Source organism: Mirounga angustirostris, unplaced genomic scaffold, assembly GCF_029215605.1.
Source record: "Mirounga angustirostris isolate CCGP_5_RB_7025 unplaced genomic scaffold, mMirAng1.0.hap1 SCAF_15, whole genome shotgun sequence".
In the NCBI taxonomy this organism is placed as follows: Eukaryota; Metazoa; Chordata; class Mammalia; order Carnivora; family Phocidae; genus Mirounga; species Mirounga angustirostris.
This window is the reverse complement of record NW_026991723.1, coordinates 64,189,360-64,208,744: the sequence shown is the minus strand read 5'-3', so window position 1 is coordinate 64,208,744 and position 19,385 is coordinate 64,189,360. Positions and strand designations below refer to the sequence as shown.

Here is a 19,385-nt window from a genome sequence, read left to right as displayed (position 1 = left end):
TTGGGTATTGTGGGAGCAAAAGTTTTAGAGTGACTCTTCTTTGGTGACTGAGAAGGAAAAGGGAATTTGGAGAATGTAGGAGAAAGGGATGATAGCAACTGTTATTTATCCAGTAATTAATTTTTGCCAGGCATTATGCATAACCCTTTTTGTTCACCATCATTCAATCCAATCCTCCAACAATGTTGTAGTTTACGTTTTATTATTTTCCTTTCACTGCTGAGGAAACTGAGGCTCAAAGAGCTTAGAGGACTTGGCCAAAGTAACACAGTGAGGAAGTCCTGAGCCAGAATTTAAGAGGAAGTTCTATTTAACTTCAGAGTCCAGATTCTTAATGATGAAAAAATATTGACTTGCCACAAAATTTTATGTCTGGATGTTCAGAAAGGCACAAGGTTGAGTTTGTAGGTAACTGGATTAATTACCTGGGAGGCTGAGTGACCCTGTTCTTCATTTTGTCGGGGAGTAGATGGCTGAGGTGGTCACAAAGCAATGGACTGGTCCACTCTTTGCAGATGCTGGCTGGTTGCCTGCCCCTCAGAGTCTGAGCCTTTTGTCCAGCTTTCCAAGATCTGGTCAGCCTGGCACTCTTCATTCCTATGGGATGAAGCAACCCAAGGGGTAGGGGAATAGGAGACAGGTAGTTAGAACTACCCAGGTTCTTTCATACACACCAGTATTTTGAAGATTTTTCTTTTCTTTTGAAGATTTATTAATTTATTTGAGAGAGAGAGAGAGAATGAGAGCAGGAGCTCGAGCAGGAGGGAGGGGCAGAGGGAGAGAGAGTCCTTCAAGCAGACTCCCTGCTGAGCACGGAGCCTAATGCCCTGATGCCCAGCTTGATCCCAGGACCCTGAGACCATGACTTGAGCTGAAATCAAGAGTCAGATGCATAACCAACTGGGCCACCCAGGTGCCCCAGTATTTTGAAGATGTCTAGTCAAAAAATAATCTATTTTAACAATAATTCCCAAAAGAAAACATTTTTATGGTCTGAGTTTCTTATATTATTGTTTAAAACCATTTACTTTGTTTTAGGACAACCATGTATGTTAAAAAAAACATGGAATTTCAGAGGAGAAGACTATAGAACATGGCCTTCGCTAGAAGGGATCCCTCCTTCACTGCAGAGATGATGAGTTCAAGGCCCTAGGATGGCTTTAAAATCACAGATTGATATTGAAGTCCTTGCCCTGTTACTTACTAATGGTGTGACCTTGAGCCAGAGATAGGACCAACTCCTTCCCCTCCAAAACAATGCCTAGCCAGCTGAATGATGTATTCTATGTATTCCAAAGCACTCACTTAGATGCTATCGCTCACTCAGTGGGACCACATGGAAAAGTTATACAGGGGTGGGATTCCTAGGCCCACTTTGCACATCACGTATGGGAGGCTGAGAGAACGTGGTTTCCTTTAGTCCCCTAGCTAGCCAGGGGCAGAACTAGACCACCACCTAGATCTTGTGCCTCCCTCTCTGTACCTCTTTCCACTGGTGCACAATGCCTACCCACCTAAAGGCCAAACAGTTCCACCAAAGAGATAAGGAATAGTGAAAAAAATACAGGCTGGGGGTCATAAATGACATAAGTAACTGACAATCCTGATTAGATAGTGAGGGAAAAACTGGACTTTGATATGATTAAGCAAAAGGCAAAGAGAAAACACTGACAAGGCAGTAAACAACTCGCTAGGAGGGAATATGGGACAATGGGGGCTGGTGGTCACTGCTGACCCCAGTGTAACTCTTTCCTGTCAGATAACTACTGGTCACTCATCCTGAAAGTCTGCAGCCCCGTCCTTTCTGCCTCTGCCTCTGCAGCGTCCTAACTGCACATACATGTTTCCTCAGACAAGGCAAACCTTGTTCTTTATCACATTCAGGCTTTAGTTGTCTCTAGTCTCAAGGGGGTGGTATTTCTAAGCCCTAGAATTTAGATCATCTTAAGTTCTCACTGTCCCTCTGTGCATAGGTCTTACAGTCTCACGAACTCGATCAGATGCTATGGAGCACGATTTAGCCATGGAGCAGTCTGGAATATCTAGACTTTTCTTTCATGTTACTTCATGGAGTCTTCATTGGACACCACCACCACCACCACCACAACTTGGTACTTTTTTAATATGCATTCTGTTATTTGGTTTGATTTGATTTGATTCTCCCCTCAACTTTCTCTTCCCACTTCTTAGATTAGAAGCCTCTTGACAACAGGCCAGTCTTATTCATCGTGTATTCTCTACAAAACTATACTCTCTGCGAAATGCCTCTGGAGCTAACCAAATGCCTTATACATAGAACCTCAATAAAAATTTTGTGAACCATGCTGAAATAACACTAGCTCCATCCCTATGACCAAAATAATGACTGCTGGTTTCAGGGTGCTGGAACTAGCCCGACCCCCACAGCAGATTTCAAGACAATAAGGAAACATCTGCACCACAGATTAGAAAAGAGATTTTAAAATGCCATATTGACCCAACCATGGATCTTCCTTGCATCGTGTAGATGTGGCCCCTTTTTACGAAAGGTCTTCCCCTATAATATTACTAAGCCTCTACTGATTGTAACTCTATGATCCAGGAGATTTACTGGCATGTACAAGTTTGTTTGTGAACTCAGACGTCATAGTGCTCACGAATACATTGAATCGTGGCCCGTCATATTCAAATCAGAACTGTCTAGAGTGGGGTGGGGAGTGGAAAATAAACATGGCAGTTGTTGGAGGTATTGACCCTAATGCTCACAAATGACATCATCTTATTTTTGCCTGTTAGGAGAGTCTGCAGTTGGAGACCTCTAAACCAGAACTATGCATTCAGATTGGGCCATTTAATAAAAATGTACTCTGTGCTACACCCCTCACCATATGTCGTTTCATTCCTGCTTCATAATCAGTTTTGGATGGAGGCATGACCAGCCCATTTGACCAATGGCAACACTGAGGGTCAGAGAGGTTGGAGGATTCCCCAGTGTTTCACAGCCCCCGGGTCCCATGCTCTTTCCACATATCATATCATATCTCAGTTTTGAACATATTGCTAAGTTAAGAGACTTTAAAAAAAACCACCCAACCCTGCAAGCAGTCTATGTTGCTCTGGGGTTGCTGTTTCTCTAAGCTCCAGGAAGCCTTGCCCTTGCTTTCCTGCACTTTGAGTTTCATCAGCACATCCAAGCCCGGAGGTGGCCAAATGCTGATGCTACGGGAGCCACGGCACGTGGCACCAGAGGCGAATGTGCTCACGCTCCTCTGACACACTGGCCAGGCTGCTGTCCACGTGAAATGATACCCCAGCAAGAGCAGGGCCACCCAGGTCTGCCGACGCAAGGCATTCTTCCCTGATGAATGCAGGTTTAATGTCCAAGGTTATAAACTGCTGGGAGGGGGAGAGGGAGAGGGCTAATCTTACCTTTTGGTGGAAGCCAAAAGGTAAGCAGCCCTGCTTTAGACCATTGGCTTGGAGGAAACAGGAGTCCCCGTGTACCCGTCCTGTGACTCCAGGCAAGTTACTTGCCCCCCACCCCCGAACGAGAGTTTCCCCATCCAGAAAACAGGAGTAATAAACCTCTCCTCAGAGGGGTGCTGAGATGGCAGATCACGTGTAAAAAGAACCAGAGGCATCCTAACACCTCAAAAAAAATAGCTACTATTATTGTTATTGCTGTCATTGTTATAACAAGAATAATTCGTGCTGCTAGCATAAGTAAAACTGTTTCTACCATGCATCTCTTGGCAGGTGGCATGTTTTAGTCACGATTCTGACACTCCAACCTTGACTCCCGACAGCTGTTGCTAGCCCTGCTCTCCATTGTATCATCACTATCCTCCATATTCTTCCTCCATTCTCCTTTGACAAAAATCAAATCTGATGAAACTCACATATCCCCCAGATCAGGCCATCTTGGTCTGATCAGGGGTTTGCATGAGCATCAGGTGGAGATGGGGAAACCAGAAAGTGTGCCTTCAGGGGGCACATGGAGTCAAGCATGCTGATGACCTTTACCTGGCCTGGCCCTTTGCTCTCCTTAGGACAGGTCTTGGCCAAAACTTCCGTTGCCAAATGGGCCTCAGTTTTGTGTTTCAAACATTTCAATTTCCTTTAATAATCATGTTCTATGTCTAATGCTCCCCCACTTTTAGAAGCTGTCTGAGCCTAAACTCTATTAAGACAACTTAGTTTTCTGCTTCTTTTTCCTTCATTCCATTGACAGTTCACTTATTAGAGCATCACACCCTATGCCATCAAGCACTTTGATTTTTAGGGTGTTTTTTTCCCTTCCATTTTATGAGTTATCCCAAAGGAATATAGTCCTGAGAATTTTATGCTTTCCTATGATCATGGTCATTCATTACTTTTAGATTTCCCCAGAACCTTTATTTGCCTCAGGAAGAAAATTTTATTTGCCTTCTCTTGACCTAGATTTTGGTTTAGTGCTCAGGGGAAAAAAAAAAAAATCCCTGTAAAACTAACCCTTACCCAGACAGTGCCATAACTAGGGAAGCTGGTAGCTTACAGCAATCACTTTGAGTTTTAGTTTAGTTTTTTTTTGTTTTTTTTTTGTTTTTTTTTACCACGTTAAAGACAAATGCATAAAGGGTGAGAAAGAGTGAGAATGGGGTGGATACAGTGTGTTCTGGTATTATCAACCTCAGGGGGCCTAGCTTGGTTTTGGAGGACAAGGAGGGATCTCATGCCTACTGTGTGCAGGCACTCTACAAACTCATTTAATGCTCTTGTGAAGTTGAGATCCCACTTTACAGAGGAGGATATTAAGGCCTGGAGACATAGGAAGGAAGGAAGGAAGGAAGGAAGGAAGGAAGGAAGGAAGGAAGGAAGGAAGGAAGGAAGGAAGGGAGGGAGGGAGGGAGGGAGGGAGGGAGGGAGGGAGGGAGGGAGGGAGGGAGGGAGGGAGGGAGGGAGGGAGGGAGGGAGGAAGGGAAGGAAGCAAGGAAGGGAGGGAGGGAGGAAAGAAAGAAAGAAAGGAAGGAAGGAAGGAAGGAAGAAAGAAAGAAAGGAAGGAAGAAAGAAAGAAGGAAAGAAAGAAAGAAAGAAAGAAAGAAAGAAAGAAAGAAAGAAAGAAAGAAAGAAAGAAAGAAAGAAGGAAAGAAGGAAAGAAAAGGAAAAGAAACCTTGGCCAAGGTCGTGTGTTTAGTAAGTGCTAGAGCTAAGGTGACATTCTTCACAGGTTCTGTTGGTGGCTCTAGAGCTCTGTCATTTACTAGTTGTGTAACTTAGGGGAATCCCCTAGTCCTCTGTTTTTCAGTTTCCTCACCTGAAAAATGAACCGACTGGATGAAGAACTACAGGGTCTCCAGATAGCCCCTGTAGCTTTAACATTCCCTGAGTCCAATGAGTGTGTGAGCATGATCAGGACTGGCTGTTTATGAGCCAATCAGGCACTGGATAAACAGTGGGAAGGGGAGGGTGAAAGTTAAAACAACAACAACAACAACAACAAACTTTGACAGGAGGTCTATAAAAACTGCGTGTTCCCAAAGGTTCGTCCTATTTGGCAGCTGCTGACTCCTCCACAGCTTCTGATCGCTAAGAGGACTTTCTTCTCCCAAACTGTAAGTAACAGAACTTCCTTTGTCTACCTGGACTGCACCAGGGAGTGAGGGTTACTGATGGTGCTACACATGTAGCCGAGAAAGTCCGTTTGCTTTTATTTTCAGGAGAAACTTGGTGGTGGCCAAAAACGTGCTGGTGTGCTGAAATGGTTGTTTTTCTCCCTAAGCGTAAATGCTCATCCACAGCTTTGCTGACTCTCTGAGTGGAGGCAAATGTTCAAGACCATTCCCAGTGTTACCCATATGAAGGCGCTTCTGTCTCTGGCCTGGGAGAAACAACTTGAATACACTTATTTGGCTAGGTTCTAATCACTTCTCGAGATTCCTGCTCATTTCTACTCTCCCCATAACAACTGCTTATTTCCATGATTTCTTTACAGACCTGTCGTCCTACGTCATTTTCTTTATTCTCTTCCTATACCCACTAGTGTTGGCACTGAAGTTTTTTGGTCACACAAATGAACTCCTTGCCTTCCCCCACGGCTCAAATGAGAACACGGAACAGGCTTGGAATCGCCACAGAGCACCACCGTCATTTGATTATGAATTATCAAACTTCTACTCATTTGATCGTTCCTATAACATTTCCTACTTTAAAGATCCTACAGCTTAAGTTATTTGGAATCAAAAGCGGCTGATGTCCTTTGGGACGTTTGCTCTACTATCTGAAAAATAGACATGTTGTGAGGATAGGTTGCCTTCTAAAATAAACTTCTCCTAAATAGTTACCTAGGGCTCCATTTGCCAGTTTGGATCCAGCGGGGGCTTAGCTCTGCTGCCGTTAAGCCAAGGCACATCTGGGCACCCCCCAGGCTGACGCTAGAGCCCGAGGTGCTGAATGCAGTGTAGATGCTGTAATCCTAGAAGAAAGAGCAACGCTCAGCTCTCTTTCCGAGCTACCTCACCTGTGTTCAAAGGCACCAGGCTGTCATAAGGCATCTCACTGCTTTTGTCGCTGTGACATGGGGGTGGGTAATGAAGCTGTGGGCATCTTCACACATCTGTATATAAAATTCTTGCTCACAGTGCCTGGAGATCATAGACTTTCAACAAATAAGCCCCTCATGTCCTCTTGAAAACCCATCTGCCTTGTACACTGGAGAAGTGAATGGACTCTCTACTCCCTGACATTTCTCCAGGAGTTAAATATTCATATTTTACAAATCATTCTCTTTTCACAGAACCTCTTGAAGGAAGGCAGAAAGAACCATACTGTAGGTTTTATGTGCTATTTTGCTGAAAAGGATTGGAAAAGGGATTCCAAATCATAAGCCAGTAGGATGTGGTTTATAATCCTAGAGCATCACAGTTTAGAAGGGGCATCAGACATATTCTTTCTGAGCCTCAGTTTCCCCATCTTTAAAGTTGGCAGGGTTGATATAGATATCCCTGAGGTCATTTGCAGCTGTTTTCCTGTGATTGCCCTCTATTCTTATATTTTCATATTCCTCTTCCCAGATTTGTATATGTATCACCTGTTAATATATTATGTATAATACATAATGTCATATATAGACCTATTTGAGAAATCAAACATTACAAAAAATTTATAAAGTAAAATGTGAGAGTTAGTCCATCCCATCCCAATCCCCACAGATAACACCAGGGTGGTTATTCTCTGCTTATATAGATCTACAAACCGTATGTACCGTATGTGTTATACCATTTTTTTAATTAAACAGGAATGATATTTTATATCACATACTTCTCTGAAACTTGCTTTGTTTTTCTTTTTACTTAATAATATAATGTGAACCACTTCCCATCACACTTTAAAATCAAATTGGCTTGAGACCTCAATGAGCAGAGGCTTAGGAGACCAAGATCACTCTCTATGGTTACCCACTCCCACCTGGCCTCCTATCTCCCAGGGATAAACATTGGTCTGTGACCCTGTTTTATGATTAACAGAGGGGCAACATTTGTGCTGAGGTGATATAGATCTTTAATCCCTCTGTAGAAGTTTAACTTCCATAAACAGTATTGGTTCAATTTGACCTTTTCTGTTTTTTTTTCTGGTCGAGTCAGCACATTCAGACTGAAAAAATAGCTTGGTAGTAAATAGAAACATGGAATCACAGGCAATTATTTTTTTTTTAATTTTTTTAAAAATTTAAAAAGAGAGAAATAGTAATACCCAACATTTTCATAATATATTATAAAACAACTTCATATTTATCATACAATTAACCCAACAAATATATTTTGAGCAACTATGATGAGTAGGGTGCTCACAGGTCACAGGAGATCCACTTGGCAATGAGACACCCAGCGCAGACATTAGCACCATTTATTCCACAGTAAACTAAGACTCAGAGCCCGTGGTCCCAGTGAGGAGGAAGCAGAACTGGTCCTTGAACCCAGGTCTGTCTGATCTAGTAGCTAGAACCTGTGTGAATGTGTGAGATGTTTATGAATTGACGAGGTCCATGGTGTATGGATGATGAGCCACAGCCCACGGATTTTGAGTACTCTGGGGGTGTCCTCAACAAGAACTCTGGGGGTGTTATCAAGAGTCACCTTAGAGTCACCCAAAGGCTGATTCCTTTCACCAGGCTCACTCTTTCCTGGAAGGAGGGGAGTACTGCCCCTTATCCCAACTTTGCGCCTTATTAGTTAAATGTCCTTGGATAAATAATTAAACTCCCTTATGTTCTTTCCTTATCTATTATGTGGCAGTGGTGGGGGAAGCCCAGCTGCCTTTGGAGGTTATAATAAGGAATGAATTATACAGTGCTTGTAAAGCAATTAGCGGAGTGCTTGGCATTAATGGTGATTGGCTATTATTGGGCTATGTTTTCCTTTTGCTTCATTAAGGAAACATCTTTATTTCTTAATTGTGAATTCCTTTATGCAGTTACCTAAACTGAGAGAGAGAATTTGTACTTTGGCCTGAAATTTGCCAACTTCAGGTTGGCTTTTTCCACATAAAGATCTAGTGACCAGATTTACAGCTAGTAATCCCTGACTACAATATTAGGAACTCATGTGTAAACAAGGGGAAACATGATCGTTAGGTGGCTGGGATAGGAGCAGCCTTGGAAGAATATCTTCTCTAGAGATCATTGCCCACTAGCCTGTCCTGTCCCCAGTGACAGCACCGTGGTTCCACCCTTTGGGGTTAAGACGAGGACTCTTGAAGTGAGAGTAGCATCAGTGATACCAATGATACTTTTTCAAGAATCAGTTCAGTAGCCACCTACTTCTTATATCAAGCCTGCCTTGAAGGGATGCACAAAATGTGAAGAAATTGATTTACCAGGAGGGGCAGGACCGGGTGGGGAGCTCTGCCTCCCCCTAGCTGAGACCTTGGACAAATCAGTTAACTTCTCTGAGTCTTAGCTTGCTCATTAATTAACAAAGATACTAGTTGCCCTGGTTACCTGGTTGCTGAGTGGATCAAATGAATACTGAGGTGTCCCTGGGCTTGCAGGAAGTAGAAAGCAGGCATGGGGCATCTACCCTATGGATGAGTGTATGAGAGGAAGGAGACCGGGGAAAGGAGAAGGTCATAAGATTGGATAGGAAACCACTAAAGATGATCTTTACTACCATTTTTTTTTTCTTTGATAGTCCAACACATGCAAAATTACTCTTTCTAACATCCAAGATGAGAGCCCTGTGAACTTGCATTTTCAAGACTGGCCCAAAGTGGCAGCCCAACAAAAGCAATGATCCCCTTCAGAGGACCACTGCTGAGAAGGGCGCTTGGATAGGGGATCTTCAAACCAGAGTCCTTCCTTGCTAGAGCAGTGAAACTGAGAATTACTGGGGCAAGGATCACCAGATGACTTTGGCATCCTTAGAGTCCATGGGAGCCTCCAGCCCAGAGGCACTTAGGGAAAATCTTCCCCATCTATCCCAAATGCTGTCATAGGTCATTGAATATAAGAAAAAAGAGCCTTACACACCATACTCTCTATGTCCCAAAGCTAAGGGAGGTTAATTGCAAGGCCAAAGCCTCTCAAGCTTGCTATCCAGAGAATAACACAGGCTAACAGAACAAAATGGGAGATGGCCATAGAGGCTAAAAGCCTCACTGTCCTGGCCTCAAGTCATCCAGAGCACACAAAGCTACCAGCAATCCACAGAGAGATAGTCAAGTACCACAGTGCCATCTATTTATCAGATTTGAGTGGGTCACTAATGAGCTGGTTCAGTCTCCGGATCAGTGAACCCAACGGCCTCCTGGAAGATATTCTATTTAGGATGACCAGGAAATTTGGCATCCCACTTACATCCACTATGGCTAATTGCAACTACTTAAGCTAAAGGGGGAAAAACCCAGACCTCATTTGTTCATCCAGTTATGGAAGTGGGCCAAAAGTGTAAGAGGAGCCCAGAGGGTTTGTTTGTACACCTTCCCTGCCTTGGTCACGAATCTGTCTGAGCCACCTGCAGTTCTGTTCAGGACACTCCTGCACTCTTTTCCAGACCTGTCACCATGGCCCACCGATTTCCAGCCCTCACCTCAGAACAGAAGAAGGAGCTCTCCGAAATTGCACAGCGCATTGTTGCCAGTGGGAAGGGGATCCTGGCTGCAGATGAGTCTGTAGGTGAGTGCAAGTAACGTCATACAACAAGTGTGTTCTTATTTCTACAACTTAGCCAAGGCAAGCAACAATTATATTCTTTTTCCTCTCAGAGGAGTAAAGGTACACAGGAGTGGGAGCAGAAGACCCAGCAAGCATAGACAGACATTTTGAGTCCTGTAGTTCCAGTAGTCAGATTTCTGAAAACCAAGGGAAGAGGTTCAAGCCCCCCATTTCAAGGCCCCTTGCCAGGGATCATTGAATCTAGACTGTAGCAAGGCCAAGAACTCAGGAACCAGAATGAGATCAGATACATAGACCTCTGCTGCTAATGAGAAGTCAGTGTAAGGTCAGCTAAGGAAGGGCAGGGAGGGCAGGGAAGTGTCCTCATCTGGAACAGGGAAGGGCTTGTGGCTGACAGAAGCCCAGAATGACACAAGGGAGGGTTGTGGCAGGCCTGTCTGGCCCACCATAAAATGATAGAAACCAGGGAAGTCAAGAGCCCGCCCCACCCCTCCTTTTATTGTACATACATCTAGTTAGATTGAGGCCTGGACCTGGGTCGGGGTGGTGATGGCTGGAGAGGCCTGAGGGCCTAATATACACACTTGGACCCACTGGTGGCTTCCATCGTGACCCTGACATATCCAGTCCATACGCTTCCTATCCAACATCCTGGCAGCAGTCAAGGTCTTTCCCCTGGGAGCCAAAAAAGGAGACAGGAGTTTTAAAGATCTGAATAAAAGAGTCTTGCCCTCCATCCTGCTGAGGGTCACTAGAGGGGAGGAGGCGGCGGTACAGACCTGGTTGGCTCCTCAAGCTGCCTTTGTCTCGCCCACCCTAGGCACCATGGGAAACCGCCTGCAGAGGATCAAGGTGGAGAACACCGAGGAGAACCGCCGGCAGTTCCGAGAAATCCTCTTCACTGTGGACAACTCCATCAACCAGAGCATCGGGGGCGTGATCCTGTTCCATGAGACCCTCTACCAGAAGGACAGCCAGGGAAAGCTGTTCAGAAACATCCTCAAGGAAAAGGGGATTGTGGTGGGAATTAAGGTGAACACTTCCATTCCCATTTCCCTTCTGCCTCATTCCAGCCAAATGCCCAGCCCAGTCTCCGGGCTGACGCTCTGAACACCCTCTTCATCTAGTTGCCGTTCCCTCTGCCCTTCCCATCATCAGCCTCCCCCCTGAGAAACAGGTCCTCTTCTAGATTTTTCGGCCGGTGTCTTCTTCTTTCAACCAAGTTTTATGCAGGGTACTCAATCTCCTGGTGTCCCAATTTTCTCATTTCTGAAATGGGAATAGTAGTGCCTGCCTCATAAAGCTCTTATAAGGATGAAAGGAGTTTGTAAAACAGTTCCTGTCACGTAATTATTATTTAGTTCATGGTCACTATTAATGATTAAACCACTTACTATTCGGGTACAATTCAGTCTTCCAAAACTGCAAGAACTTCTCACAAGTGAAAACTTGTATCTGTTGAGTGCTTACAACTCCAAGCGCTCATTTAATCCTTCTCGTAACCCCTGGAGGTCAATTCAGTTCTTATCCTCATTTTAGAGATGAGGGGAGAAAATGGACTTACAAGGCATAGCATAACTTGCCCACAGCAAGACAAAACCAGAGCCAGTTCAAACCCAGCCTGTCTACCTCTCAGGCTCATGATCTCAGCCTCTGCTATGCCGAGAGTAGGGGCTGCATCTTTATTCTTTCGATTTCCTGGAATAATGTCGTGCTCGGTATGTGTAGATGCTCCCTAAATGTCCCTTGAACAAATAAGTTAAGAGAAACTGCTCTTATATGGCCCCTCTGCATCCCAGGTACTGTCAGATTACTTCTTACTTCCCAAGCTCCAGGCCTGTGCTTTCCATATTTTCCATCCTCCTAGTGTTGACACTTGCATTTTTTTCTTCCAGGTACTTCCCTTCCACTATGGATTTAATTGTCTCCCCCCCCCACACCCCCATGACTAATACACCTTCCTAATTCAACTCCTTAGCTTGTGAAAGATGAGAACTATTAGTATCAGGGGCTCTGCTTTTGTTTTCCTGGGACCCCTGACACCTGCTAATTACTTGTTAATTATTTATATTCACAGTTAGACCAGGGAGGTGCTCCCCTTGCAGGAACAAACAAAGAAACCACCATTCAAGGTAAGGATATCACCTGCTGATATGAATCATGCTAATATATGCTAGAAAGGAAGGCAAGCAAAGAGGTGAGCAAGGGAAAACAAAATATGAATCTCACCCTGGTTTTAGAGCCACACACATCTGCTTTTCAACCCTAGCTCCTCTATTCGATAACTATGTGACCTTAGGCTGGTCATATACATGTCCTGAGTCAGTTAAAATAGGATGACAATATCTACTTTGCAGAGTAGTCATGGGGATTAATTAGACAATGTACATAAAAAGTGCTTACCACGGTGCTTTGCACAGAGAAGATATTCTTACCTGAGAATGTAATTTTTAGAGAAAAATCCAGCAGCAGAAGAGAGGAAGGGTCCCAAGCTTTGGGATCAGACCCACCAGGGTTTGACTCCTAGTTTTATCATTTACTAATTAGACAATTTTGCAAGGTGCTTCACTGCCCAAGTGGACAAGTACAAGCCATAGCATTAGGTTAGTTAAGCAGAATTTGAATGCCAACTCTGTCACTCATTAGCTCTGCAAACTTGGTAAAGTCACATAACCTCTTGGACCCTCAGGTTTCGCATCTGTAAAACAAGTATAATATTAACTATTAGAATTGTTATCATAATTAAATGAGAGTACGTATGCAAAATGCCTAGAATCATGCCTGGAACATAGTAAATACTAAACAAATATTAGTTCCCTCTGTTCTTCTTATTAAGTATAAAGCCCCAGTTTGGGCTAAGTATTGGGATTAATGTTTTCAGGCCTTAAGCTCTGCTGACCGAAAGAAAGGTAAGGCAAGGAAGAACTCCTTCACTTTATCAGTGGCCCCATGGATCAGGGGCATGGGTGCAAAGAAGCCTTTCTCTCTTTTGTGACTTGCAGGTCTTGATGGCCTTTCTGAGCGCTGTGCTCAGTACAAGAAAGACGGTGCTGACTTTGGGAAATGGCGTGCTGTGCTGAGGATTGACAACCAGTGTCCATCCAACCTTGCCATCCAGGAAAATGCCAACACCCTGGCCCGCTACGCCAGCATCTGCCAGCAGGTGCTCTGCCTTCCCCTTGGGCTAAAAAGCAGTCAGAAAGAGCTTTCTTCAGAACCTCTCTTTCCAATTTTACTACAAGTACATGAACCTTATCTCACCACTATATCCTGGTGGCATTTTCCACCACTTCTGCTATAGCCAAGTGTGGTAGGGAAAGATTTGGTCCCACAAGTCGGCTATGAGCCCAAAAGGCCAATGCCATCAATGGCTGCCCTCTGCCAAAGTTCTATAGGCTGAGTCTTAAGCGTGATCCAGCCCCTATGGCCAGGGCACTTGCTTACCTATGCTCCATCACATCTAAAACATGATCCTCTTAGATCCCTAGCTCGAGAGTGATAGCTCTGATTTAGCCCCAGTCCAAATAATATCTTGGAGGATGGTGACCTGACACTACTTTCCAACATAGTGTCTCTGGGATCGATCCCAGTTAAGTCTGATTTGCTTGTGTGGGTGCTATGTTGAGGTTACCTGAGTTGTGGGCACCTAAAGAGTCCCAATTAGAGCTACACACAGTGTTTAATTCCTTAATTAACCCACACAAGGGGCATCTTTATTAGTGATTGAAGTTTGACTGCCCTAAAGGGGTGACAGCTAGGTTCTGAGGTAGCTAGAATAGTCTCTAGAAGAATCTCTAGCTATAGAAATTAAGGATTTGCATTATTTTACCCATTCCTAGGAGAACTTTCTTTTTTTTTTTAACCTCATTGTTCTTTTTTGGCTAAGCCACAAATGCTCACTAGAAATCCCATTAAATTTCCTGATACTGCCTTTAAGTCAGTGAATGGCACTTCTCTATAAGGGCTTCATTTTATCCCAATTGCAACTGTCAAATATCTTCTTAAGGAAAGGATCACAGTGAGCAGAGCTGCACTTTGTCTCCCCCTTTTTCCTTTTTAGAATGGGCTGGTACCCATTGTTGAACCAGAGGTCATTCCTGATGGAGACCATGACTTGGAACACTGCCAGTATGTTACTGAGAAGGTAAGTCTTGAATATAAAGGTCCCAATTCCAGTTGAAATATCTTATTTTTAAGTAAGACCTGTTACTTAATATAGATCAGCTGTTATATATGAAATATTCTTCAGTTGGAATCATTATGTAGCATTGAGAAGATAAGGGGGTACTTATCAAACCTTCTACTCTTTTGGTACAATGGTATTCTCCACATGGAAAAAGGATAGGATTTGCAGTACCAAGACTTGGATATGACAATCCATGTTCCCAGTTGTGGGCCCATGAGCAAATCCTATTATCTTTTGGGATCAGTTACATTATATGTAAACAAAGAAATTTAAAAATAAGATGAGACTCACATGACAAAATGTAATTAGAAGGTACTTTGTTCATATCTGCAATGCAACCTGATTTCACGTTCTCCACTTGCAAAAGTTGGTGGACTGAGATGAGGTCTGAAAGTGCTTCTGTCTCTAAAATGTATGTTTCTGTGACTCCTCAGCTTCTATGGGGATGGAGAATGGAGGCCAATTTAGATGTCCCCCAACTAGCTAAATCAAGGCAGGCTCAACTGGCCAAAGGCAGTGATGGGAAGGAAGGAGTGAAGGGGCTCCAGGAAGCAGAGCCATGCCACCTGCCTGCAGTCAGAGTAGGGGAGGTGGGGCTAGGCCAGCTTGGCTGTGCTCAGTGGCCACGGCTTGCAGTTGCCTGTGCATTGCTCTGATGAGGAAACTTGGGCCAGGCCCCATACGAGGATTCCTTTGTCTCTCAGCCCTGCAACCTGAAAGTGTCAAGGTCAGGGGACTGTCAGGCTGGCGCTGGGTTTCAGCTTTTGGACGTCTTGTCCCTCAGGTCCTGGCGGCTGTCTACAAGGCCCTGAATGACCATCACGTTTACCTGGAGGGCACCCTGCTGAAGCCCAACATGGTGACTGCCGGACATGCCTGCACCAAAAAGTATACTCCAGAGCAAGTGGCTATGGCCACCGTCACTGCTCTCCACCGGACTGTTCCCGCAGCTGTTCCCGGTAAGGCTTTCCTTCTTCTCTGACTTGAGGTCTAAGCCCTTATCCCGTGAAGGAGCTCCACCAGCATTTGTGCTTGCCCAGGAGTCTTGTATCCAGGAAACGGACCTCTGTGTCTCACAGGCGGCCAGCATGTCCCCTCACACTCCATGATAGCACAAGCTTGCATCTGTCCAAATGCACACAATCCATTGATTTCCTCAATAGGTCACCACCCTCCTTATTTATTAAAGCCCTTCTCTCCTTAGCCCCGCTAGCCTCGGGAGAAGCAAACTAATTTTTCCAACCCAGTTCCATGCAAATCAAGTAGAGAAAGGATGGAGGCATTCCATTTCTTTTAGGCTCCTGGCTTGCTCTCTCCAGCTGGGTAAAGAAGCTGGGAAGAGTAGAGTGCAATGGCTTCTCTCCTTCCAGGCATCTGCTTCTTGTCCGGGGGCATGAGCGAAGAGGATGCTACTCTCAACCTCAATGCTATCAACCTTTGCCCTCTACCAAAGCCCTGGAAACTCAGTTTCTCCTACGGACGGGCCCTGCAGGCCAGTGCACTGGCTGCCTGGGGTGGCAAGGCTGCCAACAAGAAGGCCACCCAGGAGGCTTTCATGAAGCGGGCCCTGGTAAGATGCTATTCCTTTTTGTTGTTGTTGTTTTTAGAATTTATATATTTACTTTAGAGAGAGCGAGCGAGCAGGGAGAGGGGCAGTGGGAGAGGGAGAGAGAGAGAATCTCAAGCAGACTCCCTGCTGAGCACAGAGCCCAGTGCTGGGCTGGATCCCACGACACTGAAATCACGATCTGAGCAGAAATCAAGAGTCAGACACTCAAACGACTGAGCTACCCAAGCGCCCTAAGATGCTTCTACTTCTTATCTACTTGATCGAGTGGATACTAGGAGCCTGGCTCTCTTACCTGGAGAAGCATTGTTTTCTTCAGAACGTGATGGTAAATCCAGAGAGTGTCTACTAGATAGTTGAAAAGGTGGCATTAGAGCTCAGTAGGAAGGTGGGGTTGTGGAGAGTTGTGGATGATTTGTACTGGGAGTATAGTTGATGACAGTGGACAGTAGATAATCTCCACAGAGACACTTGAGAGGGAAGAGAAGAGGGCCAAGGACTGAACCAGAGCACCTTTCATTTTAGGAAAAAATAGAAGAAAGCCACTAGGACAAGCAGCAGTAATAACATAGGAGGTGCCGAGGATCCTGGGAACCAATAGAAACAAGTTTCAAGGGGGTCGGTCATAACACACTATAGAGAGATTCAGAATAAAGGCTGAGAAAAAAAGCTGAGATTGGCATGTGGGAGCCTACCGGTGACCCTCAACACAACAGTTTCAATAGAGAGAGAAGAGGAAAAGTGCCCATTCAAGAAGATTGTCAGGAAAAGGGCCAGAAGAAGGACCAGGAGAAATGAGGACAGAAAAGGATTTTATTCAGTCAGGAACCATTCCTTTTTGAATATCTACTGTGAGCCAAGGACTGGGGTGAACAAAGGAGACACAGATACTGGCCTCAGGGAGCTTAGAGTTTAGCCAAATAGGAGACAGCCGGGCATGTTTAAATGTAAAGCACAAGGGTGATGGGTATTAAGGAGGGCATGTGCGGTGATGAGCACTGATGAGTGAGCAACTCATGAATCGTTGAACACCACATCAAAAACTAATGATGTATATGTTGGCTAATTGAACATTATAAAAAAATAAAGAAATTAAATGTAAAGCAAAAGGAGCCAGAGGAGAGATTAAAGATGAGGACAGTGGGGATAATTGAGAGGACACGGAGTTAGAAGAAACAGGATTGCGTGAGACTATTAAATGCAGGTGGCCGAGTTGGTCTCAGAGAGCAGGGAAGAGACAGCAAAGAAGAAAAAAAAATGGGTTTGGAATCAGGTCTGTAGACGTGAAGGGATGTAGCGGTTGATTACTGTCGAGGGCATCTGTTGAGGGGGATAAGGGAATGAAGACTTCCCTCTTCACAGCAGGGAAGCCTGGGATAGCTGTTGAAGTAGTCCGCTAGGAAAGTCACCAGACAGAATGGCCAAGCATCAGGCAAGGTGCGGCTGAAATGAGAGTGAGTTTGCAGTGCATTAACTTAGATCTGAAATTTTCCTAATAGCTCTCTTAATCATGCAGGAAGATCTAGAGCAATCTAAATGGGAAATAGGATAGAAGAGTAAAAGTTTAATAGAGAGGAGTGCTGAATTTGAGCAATAGCCGTATTCAGCGGCTTGCTGATCACAGAGGAGGCTGGGTGAGGAATCAAGCGTAGGAGGAGTTTGGCAATGAGGCACTTTTAAAGGGAAGGCAGACCCGAGAGAAGCTTAGAAGACATCTCAGGGGCATAAGAGAGGTGTAAGATGTTAGAGGTAGTTCCTTACTTTGTTAGGATGGAGAGCCTAGGTGTGGCTATGCTGGGGTGTGGCTGATGAGGGGCAGGGAGATGTGGCTAATATGAAGGAGGGATTGTGGAAGTAAGGGTCGGAAGAGCCATCCACACAAAAGAAGGGAAGCTGAGCTCATTTAGGATGGTGGTTCTCAAGCTTGAGTATGTATCCGAATCACCTGGACGGCATGTGAAAACAGATTCTGGGCCCCAGCCACTGAGTTTCTAATTGAGATGTCTGGGGTCAAACCAGAGAATTTCCATTTCTAAGAAGTGCTGAGGTCCATGCAACATGCTTTGAAAATCACTGTGGATGTAGAAACAAGTCCCAGAGAGAGCGAGATAATAGCAACAGGGACTTGAAGACATGGTACCATGGAGTGGTGCTCAAATTCTATTATTGCAGGTTTTGTAATTCTGAACTCCCCTTTAATTGGAATTTACACAAGGAACCAAATGATAGTATGATTACAACTACAAAAAATGATATATTCTTGTGGTCAAGTATAGATGGAAAATGGAAATTTTTAAAAAAGAGTTTTTAAAATTTGCTCTTGTACCTCTGGCTGCACCTTGCCTGATCCTTCGGCATAATGTCTGGTCCATTTTCTAGCAAACAGCTGCAGCAGCCCCTGCAATCTTCTCCACCAGAAACATCCACTCCCTTACCACTGTATCAACTTCAGTTTCTAATACTGTTGTTGCAATATTGTTGGTACTAAAAAGAAACTTTCTCAGTAACTGACACAAACTTCAGCTTGCCTGAGAGATGCTCAGGAAACTGGGATAAAAAAGGAGATAATGTATTACAGAAGGCAAGGAATGCTATCAGCACTAATATTTAGCAAAACCCCTGTAAGGAGAGAGAAATCCAGATGCAGGTGGAGCTGGTTTCAAATGAGAGCCAGAGGGTCAAATACAGGGTTGCGTTTGCTCTGACCCCATGTCCTTTTTCACGCTTGTTTTTTAGGCTAACTGCCAGGCAGCCAAAGGACAGTATGTTCACATGGGCTCTTCTGCTGCTACTTCTACTCAGTCCCTCTTCACAGCCTCCTACACCTACTAGAACCCCAGGCCCACCAGCCTGCCTCCAGCTCTTCTGGGTGTCTTGGTAGGAGGGCTGAAAGAGAACGACTTTTCTACTGACCCTGGAAGTTAGACAAAATCAGATTGGAACTACTGGAAACACAATGCATGTTAAATTCTTAGACACAACGAAAAAAAAATCAGTTCTTGAAACGTAGTCGTGAATATCAAGGATCTGACGAAATTTCATGCAATTTCCTTGCAACAGCTCCAGCTCCCCATGCCCCAGAGTAGAGTAGACTTGAAAACAAAACCAGCTCTCCGTTGGAATAATGACCACCTCAGAAGCTGAGTGTGGAGAAGTGTGTCTTATTCAACAATCGTAGCAGTGGTAGGTTATGAAGGAGGCAACTGCAACCAAAAAAGAAATAAAATGTTCTAGAAGCCTTCAGCTGGTATCAGGTTTTACTTTCCGCTCCTGCTTCCAAAGGGCTCAGTATAGTTCATGACCTTTGACTCTACTAGACATGACTGGCATTAATGGTCAGGGTCCTCAACTAGGGCTACTCATTGAAATCATCTGCCAAAAACGTAAACACCAGATGTTCAGACCACACTCCAGCCCAGTTAAATCAGAAACTCTGGATGTGGGATCCTCTAAATATCAGGGTTTCTTAACAGCTTCTTTGGTGATTCCAAAGTATAGCCACATTT

General features: G+C 44.5%; 1 protein-coding gene and 1 long non-coding RNA gene across 2 annotated transcripts in view; one reads left to right on the top strand and one right to left on the bottom strand.

Annotated features, from left to right (window-relative positions):
* Positions 1–15,844, bottom strand: part of LOC123849852 (uncharacterized) — a 39,240-nt gene extending 23,396 nt beyond the window's left edge. Inside the window, exons 1-5 of the long non-coding RNA XR_006792181.3 lie at positions 15,142–15,844; positions 10,906–12,824; positions 10,636–10,801; positions 10,041–10,120; positions 426–597 (exon numbers count right to left, since the gene is read on the bottom strand). This is a non-coding gene — a long non-coding RNA (uncharacterized LOC123849852). The remainder of the gene's footprint in view (positions 1–425; positions 598–10,040; positions 10,121–10,635; positions 10,802–10,905; positions 12,825–15,141) is intronic.
* On the top strand, positions 9,236–18,744 carry ALDOB (aldolase, fructose-bisphosphate B). Its single transcript, XM_045882799.1, has 8 exons — positions 9,236–10,126; positions 10,947–11,158; positions 12,204–12,258; positions 13,129–13,289; positions 14,187–14,270; positions 15,097–15,271; positions 15,683–15,882; positions 18,616–18,744. Exons 1-8 carry the CDS (start codon positions 10,015–10,017, stop codon positions 18,709–18,711), a joined length of 1,095 nt encoding a protein of 364 aa, XP_045738755.1. The 5' UTR covers positions 9,236–10,014; the 3' UTR covers positions 18,712–18,744.
* Positions 18,745–19,385: the final 641 nt, after the last annotated feature.

What these genes read in the sequence shown, in the direction of transcription:
- ALDOB (XM_045882799.1), top strand. Translation starts at nt 10,015, where the DNA reads ATGGCCCACCGATTTCCAGCCCTCACCTCAGAACAGAAGAAGGAGCTC. An exon ending in TGTTCCCGCAGCTGTTCCCG is followed by an intron (nt 15,272 to 15,682) that starts GTAAGGCTTTCC and finishes CTCTCCTTCCAG; the next exon opens with GCATCTGCTTCTTGTCCGGG. An exon ending in CTTTCATGAAGCGGGCCCTG is followed by an intron (nt 15,883 to 18,615) that starts GTAAGATGCTAT and finishes CTTGTTTTTTAG; the next exon opens with GCTAACTGCCAGGCAGCCAA.